The sequence below is a fragment of the Hyperolius riggenbachi genome, chromosome 7 (genome assembly GCF_040937935.1).
Source record: "Hyperolius riggenbachi isolate aHypRig1 chromosome 7, aHypRig1.pri, whole genome shotgun sequence".
Taxonomy (NCBI): domain Eukaryota; kingdom Metazoa; phylum Chordata; class Amphibia; order Anura; family Hyperoliidae; genus Hyperolius; species Hyperolius riggenbachi.
This window is the reverse complement of record NC_090652.1, coordinates 251,287,982-251,307,865: the sequence shown is the minus strand read 5'-3', so window position 1 is coordinate 251,307,865 and position 19,884 is coordinate 251,287,982. Positions and strand designations below refer to the sequence as shown.

Below are 19,884 nucleotides of genomic sequence, written 5' to 3'. Positions count from 1 at the left end.
TGTTGAATAATCCCAATGGTTCATTAAATATGCCTAAAGTGACTCTCATGTGACCAGCTGGTAAAGAAGACAACATGAGTTTTCAGAAGGGAGCAAGACAGCAGACAGCATGAGTCATCCCTTCTGGACAATCATGCTGTCATCTTTATCTAGTTCAGAGACCTGACTGCATGAGTCATTACAAGGCAGGGCCGGTTCAAGTAACAATTGGGCCCTAGGGCAAAATTAGCCTGGGGGCCCCGCAACAGGCACCCCCCAACCAAAAAGCGTCATTAGGAGCCCTTTGTTGCAGCCAAATTTCCCTCCTGGGCCCCTGAGCTGGCTGCTGACCCTCCCCCAATCACCTCCCAACTTAACTGTGCTCCCCAGGACCTCTGCAGTGTCTATGTCAGTGTAGTGTCTCACCTGCCCGCCAGCACAGATTAAACGCTACTCTGCGTTTGCAGAGTCCCTGGGGAGCAACCGTTAAGATTGGGAGGGACATCTTGGGGGCCCCTACAGGCTCTGGGGCCCTGGGGTAATTGCCCATTTTTTCCTATGGTAGCTCTGGCCCTGTTAAAAGGGAGAGGTGATCATAAGTGATCAAAAGGCAACTGAGCACCAGGGAAAAACATTTATTAAAATGAATCTGCCCATAAGGGAGATAGCCTGTGATCCTTAAGCGGTTAAGCAGTTAACTTGTTTCTTTTGGTATATGCTAAAAGCATGTTTAAAAGAGGGAAGGGGATTAAGGGATTTTCTCCATGTTCGTGGTATATGGCTGCTACAAAAGATGATGGCACTATATCAATCACCAAGGATAATAATAATACTATGGAAGCTAAATAAACATCATTCACTTCATACAGTCAAAACTTTACACTTACATTTTTAATCATTTAAACCAAAATAAGACTATGGGCTTCAAGAAAAGTCCTTTTTAAGAAGACTATACTGTAGATACAATTGTTTATCTCTTCAGTTTATTTTCACTTCAGGCAGAGAATCTATGCACAGTCAGGAATTATGCATTTTTTTTTATAAGAAAATTATTATGGCAGCCTTTCACTTAAGGGTACCTTTAAAGGATTCCCGAGGTGGGGAGTGTTTTAGTTACTAGAGGCTTCTTACAGCCCCCTCAGTCTATCAGGTCCCTCTGAGTCCTCCTGATCCCCTCCAGTGTGTTGCTTCCCCCTCAGAAAGATCCATGACTAGAACTCTAGTCAAGGCTACTGCTCATGCATGGTCCTGTCCACCCTCCTCCTCGATCGCACACCCATAACCGGAAATGTTATGCACATGCGCAGTTCATGAAGAGTTAAACTGTGCATGAGCAGAATGTGCCCGGCCACAGGAGTGCAACCGAGGAGGCGTGTCACCTGGGCCGTACATGCACAGATGGCAAACTTTTGAATGAAGGCAGTGGCACACTGGAGGGCCTCAGGAGGACTCCGGGGGACTGTGCTTCTTTAATTTGCCATGTGAGCTGGAAAAAGAAAAAAAAAAGTAAGGTTTCATCTGTACACCACCGACTTGGAGCATAAAAATCCCTTTCCCTCTTTCAGACATTATGCTTCTAGCATGTACCAGAAGAACCAAGTTGAGCAGAACCCATTAATGTCACAGTGATCAGTTACCAATGAAAATAAATAATTCATGATAAAAGGAATTAGTCTAATTAGCCGGCTGTTTGAGTCCTTTGATAAGGCCGGGCTCTAATTCCGTGAAGGGCAGGAAGTGTTGTCATCATTCAGCCCTGAGAAGATTAGCATCTATTATGAATGAGGTTAGACACCCCAGTGAAGCCATGTGTGTCTTGGAGACAAACTTAATATGTTCCGGAGCAGAACACCGTTTGTCTCTCCAGCAGATCGCGGTTCCTACAGGGCTATTGTGTGTAATAACAAACAGGGATCTTAGTCTCCATCACTCTCTCGCTGTCCATCACCCTGACAGCTGTGAAAATACATTCGCCATGCAAAGCAGGGGAGCAGCCTTGAATGCCTACAGCCCGTTGCGGCCGATACGCAAGAAATCCGTCATGTTTAAACGGCATCAATAAACATGGCCAAAGAAAAGGCTTGGGGGTAGCATAGTAGGTAGAACTTAATTTTATTTATTATTTTTTTAAATAAGAAATGCAAAATAGATGTTTCAGTTGTGCTCACAAATACACAAGATGCTGTATAGTATATTGGCAAAAACTTTGTCTTTTTACATATTATTAGTTTTTATTTGCATAGCCCTGACATCTTACACAGTGCTTAATAGCCACAGTATGGCAGCAACACATAGGGCTTGATTCACAAAGCGGTGCTAACCTACTTAGCACGTCTAAAGTCTTTAGACGTGCTAACCAGGGTGCTAAGTAGGTTAATCAATTGAGAAATCCGGTGCTAACCTACTTAGCACCCTGGTTAGCACATCTTAAGACTTTAGATGTGCTAAGTAGGTTAGCACCACTTTGTGAATCAAGCCCATAGAATGAGTCGCCTGTTGGAGGTGCTGATGGCAGAGATTTGGATTTTTTTTCACATGGGCTTGATTCATCAAAGTATATAGCACCTATTGTTTGCGCTAATAAATCAGTGCAACTTAATTTTTTAACCATGCACGCTACATGTGCTAGTGGCAGCGTAGCATGCGTAACTAAGCAACGGCTGCTGCTTACATAGTATTAGTATAGACACAAGCGGCTGGGCACATCCAGTAGAAAAAACCTTTATTTGTATCCAGTTAAAATGTGTACATCCACAGCAACAATGCAGCAGGAGAGAGAGGGGTCAGCATGAAAAGAGGTCGACAGCTGTTTCGCACCCTGCAAATGGGCGCTTCGTCAGACGAAGCGCCCATTTGCAGGGTGCGAAACAGCTGTCGACCTCTTTTCATGCTGACCCCTCTCTCTCCTGCTGCATTGTTGCTGTGGATGTACACATTTTAACTGGATACAAATAAAGGTTTTTTCTACTGGATGTGCCCAGCCGCTTGTGTCTATACTAATACTGGCTTGGTGGAACTGTTTTGTTGGGCTTTGAGCACTCCAGAGTAACCCTCCAAAGGGACCTTGTGCACCTCCTTCTTTTTTGCTACATTGGTGGGCTGCTGCTTACATAAGCCGCAGATAAGCGATACATCTCTACCTTGATATTTCGCTAGCTCGGCCACTACTATGTTAACCTCTAGGCGGCCGCTTCTCACCGATGGGCGTGAACGAGGCGCCATCCCCAGGACTGCCTAACGCCGGTCCGCGTAAAGTCCTTGGGGCGGAGTTTGCAGGGAATCGCACACGCCGATGCGCGCGTATCCCCGTTTCAATGACGGAGCTCAGCTCCATCATCAGCCTCCCATCGGCGATCGCCGCTAGGAGACTGTTAGGCGGTGAGACCGCCGTGTAATAACAGTGTACAGCACTGCGATCTAAGGCAGCGCTATACTGGAGACAGCTGTGTGACACGGCTGTCCCCTCCAGAGGCTCAGAAGTGATCAGTTGTCACAGGCTGATGCCTATGACAGTGATTGGCTGGCGGGGGGAGGGAGGGTGATGATTAAAAAAAATAAAATAAATAAATAGGGAATTTTATTATAAAAATAATAACAATAATCTTTGTAATAAAAAAAAACACTGGGGGGGCGATCAGACCACACCAACAGAAAGCTCTGTTTGGTGGGGAGAAAAGGGCGGGGGGGGGGGATCACTTGTCTGCTGAGTTGTGCGGCCCTCCAGCAAGACCTTAAAGCTGCAGTGGCCTATTTTACTAAAAATGACCAGTTCCTTAGGGGGGTTTAACACTGCAGTCCTCAAGTGGTTAATTAACAGTTACTATGTAATTAACATAGTAACTATCAACTAAGAGAAAAATATCAACTAGGAGAAAACTTAGAAAAAGTGAATTGAATATCAAGAAGTTTTAAATCAGGATGATGCCATTTATTGGCTAACTAAAAATGGATAAGAATAAGCAAGCTTTCGGCCTTGCAACCTTCGGCGGGCTTACATCCTGTTGCCCGACGAAGGCTGCAAGGCCGAAAGCTTGCTTATTCTGATTCATTTTTAGTTAGCCAATAAATGGTATCATCCTGATTTAAAACTTCTTGCTTTTACTGATGGCTAACACGGTACAATACCCTACTGCTACTACTTAATTGAATATGGACCATAATCTCTGTGGATGGTGGCAGACTGTGAAATGCTCACACAGATTGGTGGGGTACAGAGGAGATCACAGGGCTCTTTTAACAGTTACGCTATGCCTAGTACTGTGGCAATAGGATATGAAGAGGTTGTAACCACACCAGGGCTCTTGGGCCAGAGGAGCCCAGAGCAGACTTCTTTCAGCTGCAGTATTAGCTATTTATTGTGCTGGTAATTATCTCTTATATTGATGTGATTGGCAGGTAGCAATCATTACAAACTGTTCCCTATCTCCTTCTTGCACCTCTGACACTATGGTTGTCCTTGTCAGGTTTTAAAGTGACATATCAGTTGTTATGTATTGAGTGTTTGGGGGCCCAATGTAAACCTTGCACTGGGGCCCATAGCTCTGTGCCTACGCCACTGGCTATGCCACTTAGGTTTTAACTTATTTTGAGGTTGGTGCAACACAAAAGAAGGTGGAACATTGAACAGGGTACATTGTGGACTTGACTACCTGGAGTGGGACTTATTCTGTACATAAGAGTGTGTTATTTTGAACAACTTATCATATACTTTCAAAGCCAGCATGCTAGCCTGATGAAACTGCCAACTGTATGGCCACACATTTGCATTGACTTTTTGAAGGAGAGTGCACCTTAATGTGATTATACCACCTCACAGAATATATCTGAGTTCTTAAAATCCTGTTTCAAACATACAGTACCTTGTATTATCTGCTTTGTGCCCTGAATACCTGACATTTATCCTAAAAGTAACCTCATGAGATAATTAATGATACATGTTGTAGTAAGAGTAAATAAACTGAAAAATAAAAATGGAACCCCAGGAGAATTCTAAGTGCGGAATTTCTAACACTGAATTCTAAACAGCAGTCATGACAGTGTGATGTAAAATCTGCTTCATTCAGCTGCAAAACAAAATAAATAAGAACTCTTTGAATTTTACAGCACTATCTTATCATCAGGATTATTTCCTCAGCCAAATAAAAGTGTTTGGGCTTTTGTTTACTTTTCAGTAGAGCCCAGGCTTGATTCGACTGCTGTTTGACTGCCTTGTTCATTTTCTTCAACTGCCTCAGTCATTTACATTGAACAATGCACAATGTTTTTAACCCCTGCAATGGAAAAATAAAAAGTGACACGTTTTTAGCAGGCCTAGCACCGTATGTAGCCATATTCTCATGATGCCATTTATTTGTTCAGGTACACTATAAGGGAACCTAAAATGAAGGTGATATGGAAGCAGCCATATTGCTACCACATTTTAAAAACTCCATTGAAAAAGCTGTTTTGCTAATCTTTTGGATTCAGCCTTGCCTTAGTCAAACCTGCAACAAGCCACCCTTTTGAGTCAACGACTGTCAGAACACCAGCTCTTGGTCAGGAGTGGAATAGCAGGCAGAGGATCAGCACAACATTAATGCAAGTTAGCAATGGCTCCTTCCATACTCTTCTCACTCCAAGTTTCTTTTAAACGCTGCAGATGGTTGACTGGTTCATATTAGCACTTATAAGCTGACTTATCATTTCTAGATTGCAGTATTCATTTCACCAAAGGCCCTGCATGTTGGAATTCAGGTGGTCCTTTGTTAATTTCTCACTTATGAAATGCATACAGGCAGGATGTATATCATTACTGTATTGTTATCCGCTAATGCGGTGACATGGAGTGCATAACCATCTCCATTATTCTTCCAGCCTCAAGTAAAAAATTCCATTAGCCAGTTCATAACATTTGCACATACAAGTGTAAATGAAGTCAGCGTCAAATACCAGCAGAATGAAAAGCATTACAACTACACGACTCCAAAGAGCTTCCTGGAGCTTATTAAACTGTACTGGAACCTCCTTGGCAAGAAAAGAAGTGAGCTTGTGCAGAAGATAGAGCGACTGGAGAATGGCTTACAGAAGCTGCAGACAACTGCCTTTCAGGTGAGGCATGGCTGATGGGATCATTTAATGAGGCACGGGGACACTTCTGCATGTGGCCCAATGTTCAGTATATAATAGTGAAGCTATTCTCTTATGCAATCAATCGTTTTCACTTTCAAAATGCTTACTTGGGAAAAAAGCTCTCTATCTTTAAACATATGACATGCAACACACTGAAGACAGAGATGAATATTAATGTGTAGCTGAATGTTGGGTGCCTTTTTTTACATAAAGGTATTTGTATGTTCTCTGAAGCAGAATTATGTAAATACTTATACATTGTCTTTGTGAAGTACCATTCCATAGATTAGGGGTGTCAAACTCAATCACATAAACAGCCAACTCTAAAACATAGTCTAAAGCACAGGCAAAATTGTTTTCTAAGATTTAACATTTATTGAACAGTTTCAGGTAAAGTGACCGTGGGATGCCTACAGGGGTGTAACTACAAATCATTGGGCACCCCAGGAAAACTTTGATGGGGCCACTTATGTTCACCACCCTCTTCTTGGGGACGCTCACAGCCTGGGGGGCAAATCTTACAAGGCTTGCAAGATCTTCACACCCATAACATGTGCAACCACAAAAACACCTGATCTATAGTATCGGATAAAGGGAAGGTTAGTAGTTGGGGTCCCTCACATCTCTACCCCCCCCCCCCCTGCAGTCGCAGGGACTGCTTCCCCATACTTACACCCCTGGAGGCCTACATTCCTGCTCCTCCCCTTCTGTACTGTAGGGCAGTGAAGCAGTGTAATATTTACCTGCTCCAGTGCTGCTGACATACACATGCTCTATTGTGCATACCTCTGCCTCTGAATGTCTGTCACATGATTGAGAGCTGGAAGTTTAGAGGGATAGCACATGCAGATGCCAGGAAGAACAGAAGAGGATGCTGCGCGGGAGCGGAAGGGCTGTGTTTTGCCCAGAGGCCTTGAGTTTGACACCTCTGCCTTGGATATAGAAGCCTGCAATAATATACTCTATAGTACTGGACTTCTTATGCTGGCTGTCCACATCTGAGCAGAGAAGCTTCAGCACAGCAAGGTGGGTTTCTGCCATGCCACTCAGTGTGCTGAATTTAAGGGGTTGAAAATAGATCAAATTTAAAAGAGTACTTAAACCCAGTTTTGTCAAAGGTCAACTACCAAATGTGCCTTCAGAGCACATTTATCACCACACTGATATGTATAATTGCTCCTGCAGTGGTCACACTCCAAAAGAGAAGACATGAACTGAGGGACACAAAAATAATAAGCACAAATAAAGGACCAATGTACAAGAAGTTTGTTAATAATAACAACAGGACCAATAGATAAGTAGTTTGCAAAGCACATCAACCAAACCAATAGAAAATTAGTTTATTAAAGAGACTCTGTAACAAAAATTTCATCCTGTTTTCTACCATCTTACAAGTTCCTAAACCTATTCTAATGTGCTCTGGCTTACTGCGGCACTTTCTACTATCATTGTCTCTGTAATAAATCAGCTTATCTTTCCCCTGTCGGACTTGTCACCCTGTGTCTGGAAGGCTGCCAACTCTTCAGTGTTGATCTATGCACGCCCCCCCCCCTCCTGGCCCCTCTATGCACACTCCCGTGTGTGTGTGTGTGTGTGTGTGTGTGTGTGTGTGTGTTATTTACATTAGCCAGCTTTTCTCTGCTCTCTTATCTTTTACAAGCTGGATAAATCCTCTTTTGTGAAAGGAGTCACATGCTGAGGAATTACAGACAGGGGCAGAGCTGTCTGCAGGAAGAAACAATCAGCCTGTAACTCTTCAGTCGGTGAGAGCTGCAGGGGGAAAGAAACACACAAATGATCTCTTAAAATTCAAAAGGAAAGCTGTATACAGCCTGCTTGAGTATGGATGTATTTTCTATGTGTGGACATACTGTACATCAACCTACTTCCTGTTTTGGTGGCCATTTTGTTTGTTTATAAACAAACTTTTTAAAACTGTTTTTGACTACTTTTAATGCGGCGTGGAGCGGCGAAATTGTGACAGAGGGGAATAGGAGATGTCCCCTAACGCACTGGTATGTTTACTTTTGTGCGATTTTAACTATACAGATTCTCTTTGAGCCCAACAACAGGACCAGTGGACAAGTAGATTATTAATTGGGATACAACAATTGGTAATTAGTTTACTGAGCACACCAAACTACTGCTTAACAAACTACTTGTCTCTATAGAAGTGCTGGTTATTGATTTCATTGGCGGTAAGCCAAAACCTACCTCTGTGTTTTAACCTGTTTGTAATTATTACCAGGCGCTTCTACTACCTTATAATTCCATCAAAAGATTGTTTTTATCAATCATTGGATGAAATCTCTTGCACACTGAATAGTGTATGACTGTGTTAAAGTTTTGGAAGTAATTGCTGGAGCAGAGCAGACCCGAATCTGTTACACACCTTTATTAATACTCCGCTTCGTAAAAGAATCTTAAGGGGTTCTTTTTGCAGAAAATGATGAAACCTCTTATATGCAAATCAGAAGCCGACAAATTCATTTTGACTGCCTTCAAGCCAGCATTTTGATAAATTCAGTGAGATAATTACACATCCTCCAGGGGAACAATGTAATTATACACATTTACACCGAAGCCCAAGGCAACTTTTATTCTTTAAGCTAACCAGTTTTGATATAATTGAAAATATTGTCTTAAAACTTAATTAAGCAAATCTCTGCTGTAATGATGCAGGTGGAAGATCTGAAGTCCAAACTTGCCATACAGGAAGTAGAACTGCATCAGAAGAACAGCGATACGGAAGCTCTCATCAACAAAATTGGCCACCAGACAGAGAAACTGAACCAGGAGAAATCTGTGGCAGATGCAGAGGAACGAAAGGTAGACATTGAATATTATATAAACCTACTGTAACTATTGGAGAATAGACCATAAATCTTCAGCTCCAGGATACAGACGGTTAAATATTGAGGCACTCAGAAGTAGGATTTAAAATTGTACCTGAGCCGAATGCTCAGGTACAAAATCAGATACCTTAAGAGAGGGAAGCCTCGTACTATTGAGGCTTCCCTCGCTACTGCGTTGTCCCTCCTCTTCCTCCAGCATGGCCGCACAATAGCTGACCGAGCCCGCCCACACTTGCGCAGTAAGCCAGAGTAGCGGGCTCCGTGCTACTGTGCGTGCGCGGGAAAGCTCACATGGCTACTGCGCGGCCATGATAGAGGTAGAGGAGCTGTGGGGCCACCGATGTGGAGGGGAGTCTCACTCAGCAACAGGGGGCTTCCAACCAACAAGGGAAGCCTCAATAGGATCCTCAGGCTTCCCTCTCCTCAGCGTAAGTATCTGATTTTGAACCCGAGCTTTGGCTTGGGTTCACTTTAAAGGACATCTGAGGTGAAAATAAACTAATGAGATAAACAATTGTATCTATCCTCCCTTCTTCTAAGTGTTTACTGTTTCATGGCCTCTTCTCAATGGCACATTCAGTTAAGTATGCCAGAGCCAAAATCTATGAACTATTGATTTTTATCTCTTACCTGCTCTCAGAAGCCATTTACTGACAGGAAAGTGTTTTATGGCTGCAATTCCTTATCAGTAAGGGCTGTACTATGGTCTAACCCAGTCCTGACCCAGACAACAACTGTCACTTGCATACCTGATTTTTAACTCTTTCAGGCAGAGAAAGATCTATGTGTTTGGCACTGTTCATACACGTCTATCTCATCATGTTACATGTCACTTCGACTGTCCTTTAAGAATGATTTGAGGTAGGGGTTTAAGAGAGAGTCAAGGTACAAAGTTCCTCCTTAATATCCCTTCTGCTCCAATAGGTTAGCCACCCCATAAGAAGCTCTAGAAATAGACAATTATTTGCAAAATAATAAATTAAAACGTTAATAGACTGTGTTTCACTTTGCCAGGAAACTCAAAGGTTACATGATGAACAACTTCACCCGATTGTCTTTTGATCACTAATTGCTCTTGTTAAGGGTGTGCTAACATAACGGAAAGTGTTTGTTTTTGCATGGTTCAGTGAGACTATAATTAGAGGAAGTTGTCCTCACTGTAGTTTTCTCAATGGATTTGGAATAATACAGTACTGTATATCGATTGTAATGGCATTTCCCAGCCCTGTTGTATTCTGTGCTTGAGGGACTGGTGATTTTTACACAGATGACTTAGACAATTCTAAGCAGGATAACTATATGAGCAATAAAGGGTACTTAAACACGTTTTTATTAAATGTTATGCCAGAAACTGCACCTGCGTTTTCCTCTTCAAAAACAGTCAGCTGATGAAAGCTTGAAACACTTTCTAGCCAGCTGTCCAACTTCTGCTTATTAAATATAAATCATCAGATAAGCAAAGAAACAGATTGCTTGTTTAAAGCCTCGTACACTCGCTGATTAAGTCGGCTGAGGAAGCCAATAACGAATGCCTCAGCCAACAATCAGGTGTGTGTACGGCAGCTGACGACCCCCAACCTGCGAGTGATCCACCGGGGTGATATACTCAACCCAAGTATTCCCATTGTTCACGCCTCTCCACCGCTTGCTGTGTGACATCACGCAAGTGCCACCCGCCATCCTACCCCTCGCTCCCCGCATAGCAACACAGCGAGTTGTCAGCTACACAGCCCGGCCCAGCGGTGTCGCCCAGTGGGATTAGGTCCTGATCCCCAACAGACAACACCAGTTGGAAAAGTGTACGTGGCCTAAACTAGGTACACACTATGAGATTTTCTGGCAGATTTACTGTCAGATCGATTATTTCCAACATGTCCAATCTGATTTCCGATCGATTTCCGATCATTTTCCGATTGATCCTTGGTTGTTTTCCATTCACTACATCGGAAATCGATCAGAAAATGATCAGAAATCGATCGGACGTGTTAGAAAAAATCGATCAGACAGTAAATATGCCAGAAAATCTTATAGTGTGTACCTAGCATTACAGAGTCAAGGATAATAAAACAATAGAATAGCTGCACTCTGCCTGGGAGAAGTTACTTATCATATCAGCAGGAGCTGTAAAAGAACACCTCTGTAAACCATTTAAATAAATTTCATTGTAGGAAGTATTTAAAGGAGCAGATGCTATTGCTAATAAAACTTCTTCCTGTAGATGGGACCAGAGAGTAAAACACATCAATTGTGACCCCTTAAACCCTTTAGAGGAAAACTGAGACAAAAAAAAAAGTAGTCATGCATACCTGGTTCTTCCTTCAGCCCCCTTCGGGCAGTTGCCTCGATCCTTCTCTGGAAGTCCAGGTATATCTATCAGTTGCTGCCTGTCCCCAAGTACTGCGCATGCGCAGCCTGAACACATGTACATATGCAAATAGAGTTCTTTTAGAAGTGCTTACCTTTTTTAGACTGCTTATCTTTAGTCTTTAGAGACCTATTTCGGTTTGGATCTTCAGGGCAGGCTCAGTCATTTTCCTTGGTTTCCTAAGCTTTAATTCCTCATCATCTATTGATAACACAGACTGCAGTTTAGCATATTCAATATGTACCTAACTGTTCTGTTTTTATTGTGGCAGTTTCAGATATCAGTTACCTTCATACCTGGATCAGTGGATGTTTCTAATATTACATTTTTCTGATACACAAAATACTGTTGGATACAATGTACTGCAACAGAGGCATGAAGAGAATTGGAACCTTGAATCAATATTCTCTTTGCTTTTGTCTAGAGGCATGTTGAATATTTTGGTGGCTTTTTCTAGCAGTGTACCCCCTTGAGATACTGTTTAACGGAGATTTGTTAAAAATATTTAAAACATCTCGCTAATCTGATGGCCTCGAGGTATGCGCGGATTCCCCGCAGTGTGAGTTCATTTGTACAGCGATTTCACAGCTGATCTGTTGTGGGAAAATATCTCTTCTGTTTTAAACATGTGGCCTCTGGACTAGTGACAAAAATTTGCTCATCCAAGCCGAGTAGTGAATCTTTGCTGTGTAGCAGCTTTTCTTGACCCAGGATGATCTCTATCAACTAGCACCCTGCTGTGCCATAGATCATTAATTTCTGATTGTTGTGAAAACTGATTACCCTACAATGCAGACTAATGAGCTGTTCAGACATGTTAAATATTAAACATTCTGTCTACTGAAATTATTAAGAGAGGTGCCTCCAGAAACTCAGCCACTAGTGTGTACCTTATATACTCGCGTATAAGCTTAATTTTTCAGCACAAAAAAAGGTGCTGAAAAGTTACCCCCTCGGCTTATATGCTAGTATATATCAGAACAGATGGTGGAGCTGGTTTTTTTTACTGGCAGAGGAGCGTAAGGATGCACTAGTGAACCTACTTTTGCCAGCTGGCTCCCTGCTGTGTCCGTGCCCCCCATCCCCTGCAACATGGGAAACTACCTGTGTCCCCTGGCTTGTGAAGCAGAGCATGAGAACAACCTGTCAGAGGTGCAATGATCGGGGATTTTTTTCTGTGTGGCATTCGCTGTGTCTCATATCTATGACCCCATCTAGTGGCGTCTTGAGACACAGCTGTATCATTCTTGGGGCACCTCTGGCTATAGGGCGGGTGGCTGACTTGTACTGGGGGCACATCTGGCTACTGTGGAGGGGCCTGTACTCGGGAGGGGCTTATGAGAGTCAATCACTTTTTCCTGGTTTCTGAGGGAAAAGTGGGTACCTCCGTTTATACATGGGTTGGCTAATATGCGAGTATATACAGTCAATCCTAGAAGCTTTGTTATTTCAGTAACATTGTTCCACCCTGTATTAAAAACCCAGTTTTAGTACAAAGTACAGAGGTTGACAAAATAATGGAAACACCTTGAAAATCAACAAAATATATTTTAATATGGGGGTTTAGGTCCACCTTTTGCGGCAATTACAGCCTCAATTATCCGAGGTATTGATTCATATAAATTGTGAATTGTTTCCAAAGGAATTTTAGCCCATTCTTCAGTTAAAACGCCCTCCAGTTTTTTTAGAGACGATGGCGGCGGAAATCGACTTCTTACTTGAATCTCTAATAACGACCATAAAAGCTCAATAATGTTGAGGTCTGAGGATTGTGGTGGCCAGATGACATGCTCAACTTCATTAGAATGTTCCTCATGCTATTCTTTAACAATTCTAGCTGTATGGATTGGGGCATTATAATCTTGAAAGATGGCATTCCCCTCCGGAAACAATTCTTGAACCATAGGATGAACTTGGTCGCCCAAAATTCCTATATAGTCTCGGCTGTCAATTCTTCCATGAAGGGAAATCATTGGCCGGTGGATTGCCAAGAAATGGCACACCAAATCATCACAGAATGATTTACGGTTGGGAGAAGGCAGTCTGGATGAAACGCTTTCGGCTGTCTCCAAATGTACACTCGGAAATAATGTAAACGATGATTTGTCCGAGAAAATCACATTTTTCCACTGCTCGAGGGACCAATTCTGGTGGTTTCTACACCACTCTAAACGCTTTGAAACATTTGTCTTTGAGAGCAGAGGTTTTCTAATTGCAGTTCTTCCGTGACATCCAGATTTGTGCAGCTCCCAACGAACAGTTTTTGTGGAAACTGGGTTGTGTAGGTGTTCATTCAGCTCTTCAGTGATTTTAAGAGCCGTGGTCTTGCGACCTTTTCTAACAATGCGATTTAGAGTCCAACAGTCTCTCTCAGATAATTTCGACATTCAGCCACAACTGTGCTTTGCTGAGGACATTTTCCTTCTCTTTCAAAGGCAGTCATTACTTTTGAGACAGTACCTCTTGAAATGCCAAGCATTCGGGCAGTTTCTGTTACAGTAGCGCCTGCCATACGAGCACCAACAATTTGACCTCTTTGAAAGTATGAGAGATCTGCCATTTTTATAAATTATAACCAACTTTTGTTTAAATATCTGTAAAAAAAACAATTATTTAAATTGAACATATCAAATAACAAAAATAATAAACAAAAAATAAATTACTTATGTCAAGTTTTGATTGCTTAAAACATGTTCAGAGATTATGATGCCAAAATGTTAGGTGTTTCCATTATTTTGTCCGACCCGTGTACATATATGAAATAGTTTAGAAACATGTCAACATGCATAAAAGGAAATTAAATTGCCTGAAAGACAATGTAATTTTCCTTTAAAGTGGAACTAAACTCAGAACTTCCTCTCTGTTCTAAAAGATAGGCCACAGCATGATAACCTCTATGGGGGAAAAAAAAACCTTCATTATAAACTGATGTCTTAACATCCTTCACATTTCTGGGAGCATAGAAAGGGTTAAGCTTCAGTGTTTATTTATAAGCAGGGAGCCAAGGCACACAAATCACAGTTCTGATTCACAGCTGCTGATAAGAGCTAATTAGACAGGATGATCTGCCAAAACAAACACAGAACACACAACAGTATATTTTTGAGCAGCTATATGTGGAGTAAACACTTTTCGATGTATGCTGTGCAAGAGTTCGGGTTCTCTTTAAGTAACTATGTAAGTCTTCTTGTGTCAACAGGTGGCTGCTCTTCAAACAGAGATAACCAAGCATAAACAAGAATCTGCAAATGACTTGGCTAGAGCAGAACCTGCTCTGCAGGCAGCCAATGCAGCTCTGAACACTCTAAACCGGGTAATTCTGCATCCTCCAAGTGCTTATCATCTTTTCTCTTCTGCCATGACAGAGCTGACTGAACTAACTTCTCTTCCATTGTCCAGTTAAACCTGACAGAACTCAGAACATTTCCAAATCCACCTGCTGCTGTTACCAACGTCGCAGCTGCTCTTCTTGTGCTTTTATCACCACATGGCAAAATACCCAAAGACAGAAGCTGGAAAGCAGCAAAGGTTTTGATGGGCAAGGTAGGAACTGAGACTCTTATATAAGAAGTGTTAACATAATTTGCAAAGCTCTTCATTGCATGATCTTTGGCTTCCGAGTAGTCCAATAGTCTCCAATTTTTAATGGGGGACAGCAGGGGAACAAAGGCATGAAGAGAGGTCCAGGAATGCTCTATGGGATCCAGTGCCTTCCCTCTAAATAGGTCAGTATCTAACTTTTTTTTGTAAAAGCTCACTTTAGAATTACTTTAAAAAGTAATTCACGCATTTCCAGGTGGACATAGCACTCTCTTCAGAAATAATTGTTGCTAACATGAGTAGTTAATCTCTCAATATAACAATACAAAGACTTGCCGCTGTCTGAATTTTAATTAAATATGTAATAAATATTAGTTTTAGCTGCATAACTACAGTAGCCATTACCCCATACACAAGGGAATACTGGATAAAAAAGTTAGATCTCTGAATTGCAAACAATGAAGAATCCGGCTAATCTAAAGACGAAGCAAATACAATTATTTATACTTTTTATCTATTGAGATTAACAACTTACTTGGCTTATTTAGCTCTGAAAGCTGCTCGTTCATACATTCGTCTGTTGACACACCTATGTTGACTGCAAGAAAAGGTCAGTAGCCCATTTTAAGCAGACCTTTATCCTATACATTACCTTCGTCTCCGCTAACTTCTGGGCTGTCACTTGTCACATTGCGAATGGATGAGCAACGGATAATCAGCACATTTCCTGAAGTCATAATGGTGAAAGGAACACAGGATGGAAATGCCTCTTCACCCTTCTTTAATGCCACAATTATCTCCATACCTGAAGTGTGCACTGTGCTCTGCCAGGAGATAGCACCTGCTAGAAAGGTCAGGCCATTTCACTTGCTATTTGCCTATCATCTTTAAGGACAATTTGCTGCATCTGTTCTATTCCGTGTTCCTGGCCACCGTACATGTTAAACTGCACATCATTAAGGGTCATGAGTGATTACTAAAGCGTACCAACCAGAGATGAACCAAGACAAGCAAAAGATTAATTTACATGACATATGTTAATGCATGCGTATATGTGAATAACTGCTTACATTCCAACATACTAAACTTAAAGTGGACCTGTAGTTTATGCAGATACCGAGTTTCCCTGAAAAGAAGACAGGGTCTTGTACTCATTTTTGCTACTAAAGATACGTTAGGGCTTATTTTCAGGGGATGTCTTATTTTTCCATGAATGATAGTCTACATTTAATCTTGAACAACAACAAAAAAACATTCAAATGTTTATTCAAATATAGTCATGTCATCCCATTCTGGAACATCATCATAACTTTCCAAACCCTGAATTCTATCATGAATTTCTCATTATCGACCGTTTCATGTACAACAATTTATATTGCCAACCATTGGGATCATTGGGACACCCCCTACCATGCTGGACCTCATCCACCCATCTAGGCTGAGGACCAGGGCAAACAGGGTCACGCACGATCCACACCAACCTCCTTCCTTCAGGCTGCCATTTCAGAACCATCCCCACAAAAAACCTCCAGGCACAGTAACTCTTTTTTTTCTCCCAAGCAGTCCTCCTTCTGTACTTGAGCCCCTTTCACAGCTAAACCTCCTAGAATGGTACTCCCTGCATTACTGATTACAACCTATGCCTCAGTATTCTATGTTCCTTATTCACTCACTGTATGTAAACTTGCACCATGCCCAATGCTGATGTGTACCACAAACAATTCCGAGCGCAGCACTGTCGCACTTGATGAATAATTCTGCTTCTGATTTACTGAGTATCCGGCACTTGGCAGCCCTTATTGTTTTGGGTCTTGTGAGGTCTTTTTAGTGTGATTATTTTGGGGTATCTGCTTTCCTTGGTGAAGGGTCTATGGGCCTATATGCAATTCACTTTTTCACCTGAGTTTTCTCCTAGGAGATCATTTTTCATCTTCACATTAAAATACCTTTTCCAGCAACTAAAAAAGTACCAAAAAGTAAATGAAAAAGGACTATTAAAATTATTTTGAGCATTTTCTTGCTTTTTGATTGCTTGAAATGCAATTTATTGACATTAAAAAATATCACTCAGGAGAAAACTCATGAGAAAAAATTAATTGCATACGGGCCTATGTGTCCTGCTGCATTCTATTAGTCAATTGCTTTTACAGTCAATTTGCAGTCAATTGCTTTTACTTTTTTCCCTTGTTTACTATAACTACCTGGACACTAAACTGACTTTTTATGAACTGTAACTAGGGCTTACTTTTGGAGTAATGTTTATATTTCAAGGATCCTGAAAAAAAAACATGCCAGGGCTTATTTTCAAGGAAACAGATTAGTAAAGGCAGACGTTTCATTTTTACTTAAGGTATAGCTTAAAATGTGACATTACCTACATGAAGTATTGAGGCATTAGTAGGCAACATACTTAACAGTGTATTTTTACTGGTACTTTTCTCTTATAGCTTTTTCTACATGTATGCGAGCTACAATTGTTCTGGTGATGTCAGCACTATGCACAAATTAGGGTGATTTAATAGCATTAAAGTGGACCCAAATTAAAAATACAAGATTTCAGAAATAAAATCTATTTTCTAAATTATAATAATAAATAGCAGCCTTTTTTTAGCTGCATGATGGCAAATATTAAATATTTTACATTTATAGGAGGAACCCCTCCCTTCCTTTCTTATTGCCGGGACAGAATCCGGCAGACTGGTGGAGTAGGTGGTGTCCGGCAAAGGAGGAATTGCTAATGGCTGCCACCTGTATAACCCTAGTTAAGAAAAGAGAAGGGTGAAAAGCATGCACTGAAATGCTCATAGGCTTGAAGGAGTGTTTATTTATCTTTGTATGTGTCAGAGTGGTGCAACCAAATATTTTGAATTTAAAAAATGTTTGGTTTGGGTCCGCTTTAATTTGTCTGCTATGCACAGTAATCTAAGCCTAAGTATCTGAATGAGGCAGCTGTCATAACAGACATTGAGTCCTATGTATTTTTTGTTTATAGAACATAGACATAAACTTTCCAAATTAGTTTACCAAAGTGGCTCTTAAAATCAGCTCAGAATCAGGGCTACTTATAGCCAAACCGCAGTGCTAGGATATAACCAGTTCGGGACCACATGTAGTTAAAACTGCACCACACTTGTGGCTGCTTAAGCCTCAGGGCGGTGTAGTTTTTAACGACACCCACTCCAGTGCATTGGGCATGGGCCTTAAGGGCCAATATTAGATATGCTATTTTTAGGGAAAGTTAAGTTGTCATGATTAGGAGGCTAGTGTTAAGTGTTAGGCAGGAGATTACAATAGGCAATGAAGTTATGGCTGGGTGTTAGAAAGGTGATTACTTTAGGCAGTGAGGCTAGGTTTAGGAGGAATTTACATTAGAGGAATCACTGGGGTTATGGGGATAATGGGAAATAGGAAGAAAATTACCCCCGGAAACAAAAGCTGATACTGTATTGGAGTATTGCTAAGTGTATTTTACCGATATTCTTAATATCGGCTTTCTAAGCATGAAATACAGTTCCATGGGTACCAATACATTGTCGTCTAGCAGTTGTGAGACAATTAAGTGTAAACCGGTAGTAGCTATAGTAGTGTAACTATAAATCATGGAACCCCCCAGCAAAACTTTGATGAGGTCCCTCAGTGTCCACGCCCCTTCCTTTGCCTACCCACTGTGACCCTCACAGCCTGGGGGTCAAGGTTGGACTGGGAGATGGAAAAGCTGAGGAAATCCACCTGCTGGCCAAGCAGCACAAACCCTGTGTTATCACTCCTAATAGAAACCTGCTGCAAGTCTTCACTGTGAGCAGCAACACTCGATTACTGCTGCTTGGCCTGCTAGTGGATTTCCTCTGCTTTCCCACCTCCCAGTCCGACACCGCTGGGGGCCCATCTTGCAAGGGTCATAAAAAGTGCGGGCATCATAATCTTCACACTCATAACAAGTTAGCCACAAAAGCACCTGCTCTGAAGGTTGGCCCCTGTATCAGAGGGAGCAAAGTAATAATAATAATAATCCTAACATTTGTAGTGCTTTGCTCCTGTTGTACTCAAAGCACTCAAGAGCTGCAGCCACTGGGACACACTCAGTGTTAGGGAGTCTTGCCCAAGGACTTCTTACTTACTGAATAGGTACTGACACTAGCCAGGATTCGAATCCTGGTCTCCCATGTCAAAGGCAGAGCCCCTACCCAGTACACTATCCAGCCACTACGTAGTACTTGGGGGCCCACTTACAGCTCTGGGCCCCCCTGCAGTTGCATGGGCTGCTCCCCTGTAGTTATGCCTCTGTCTATAAAATCTAATTAGCTGATCACCTCTGAACGCTACTTTGACCTGTCTTCATGTAGACTTCTGTATTTTTAGTTTGGAATGTTACTTATGATCTTTTATTCTGGAGCATGTGCTTTAAAACTACTAAACCAACGACATGAAAAACTCAAGGTATAAGATATCTATAACCTTTCATGTCCGCTATGTCCTTCCATAAGCAGCTCCACTTGTACATAATAGCTACCAAAGTTGTTGGCGTGCCTTGCTAATCAAGACAATAGGCAAACCACAATGGCTGCAGCCAATAATACAAAGATGTAGATCTAAGATGGAGGTCATTTACCCACCCCCTGCACTCTCCTTATAGGTGCATTGTGCTCACAGTGAAGTTCCTCCCCAGGTGTGCTGCTGTGATCTCTGCCTCATATAGATGCTACCCATGGCTTCTGTCTTCATTAGTGCACAGAAAACAAAAGAAAGATGTTATACTGTGAGCAAAAATATCTTAACATTTTCACACTAAACCTCAGAGATACCGACTTGCAGCGCTATTTAGTGAGAAACATTTTGTTTGGCTTTGAGCAGTTTGTATGTAGCAGCAGTAAGGAGATTAAGTCAAGAAGTGGTATCATTTACTGTTGTGATCTGAAGCACCCCGAAGCAGAGAAAATTGTCTTATACCATGTTAGCCGGGGGAAATACGTAGGAATAAAAAACAAAACATATTGTAAAAATGATACCTTCTAATGGCTAGCTAAACAATGGCTGATC

At 41.7% G+C, this 19,884-nt stretch overlaps 1 protein-coding gene across 4 annotated transcripts in view; it reads left to right on the top strand.

Annotated features, from left to right (window-relative positions):
* Positions 1–19,884, top strand: part of LOC137524955 (dynein axonemal heavy chain 11-like) — a 378,600-nt gene that overhangs the window by 154,924 nt on the left and 203,792 nt on the right. For all 4 annotated transcript variants that reach the window (XM_068245507.1, XM_068245505.1, XM_068245508.1 and 1 more), the window contains 4 exons: positions 5,833–6,066; positions 8,770–8,916; positions 14,507–14,620; positions 14,707–14,850. In XM_068245507.1, coding sequence (XP_068101608.1) covers positions 5,833–6,066; positions 8,770–8,916; positions 14,507–14,620; positions 14,707–14,850 — 639 coding nt within the window. The remainder of the gene's footprint in view (positions 1–5,832; positions 6,067–8,769; positions 8,917–14,506; positions 14,621–14,706; positions 14,851–19,884) is intronic.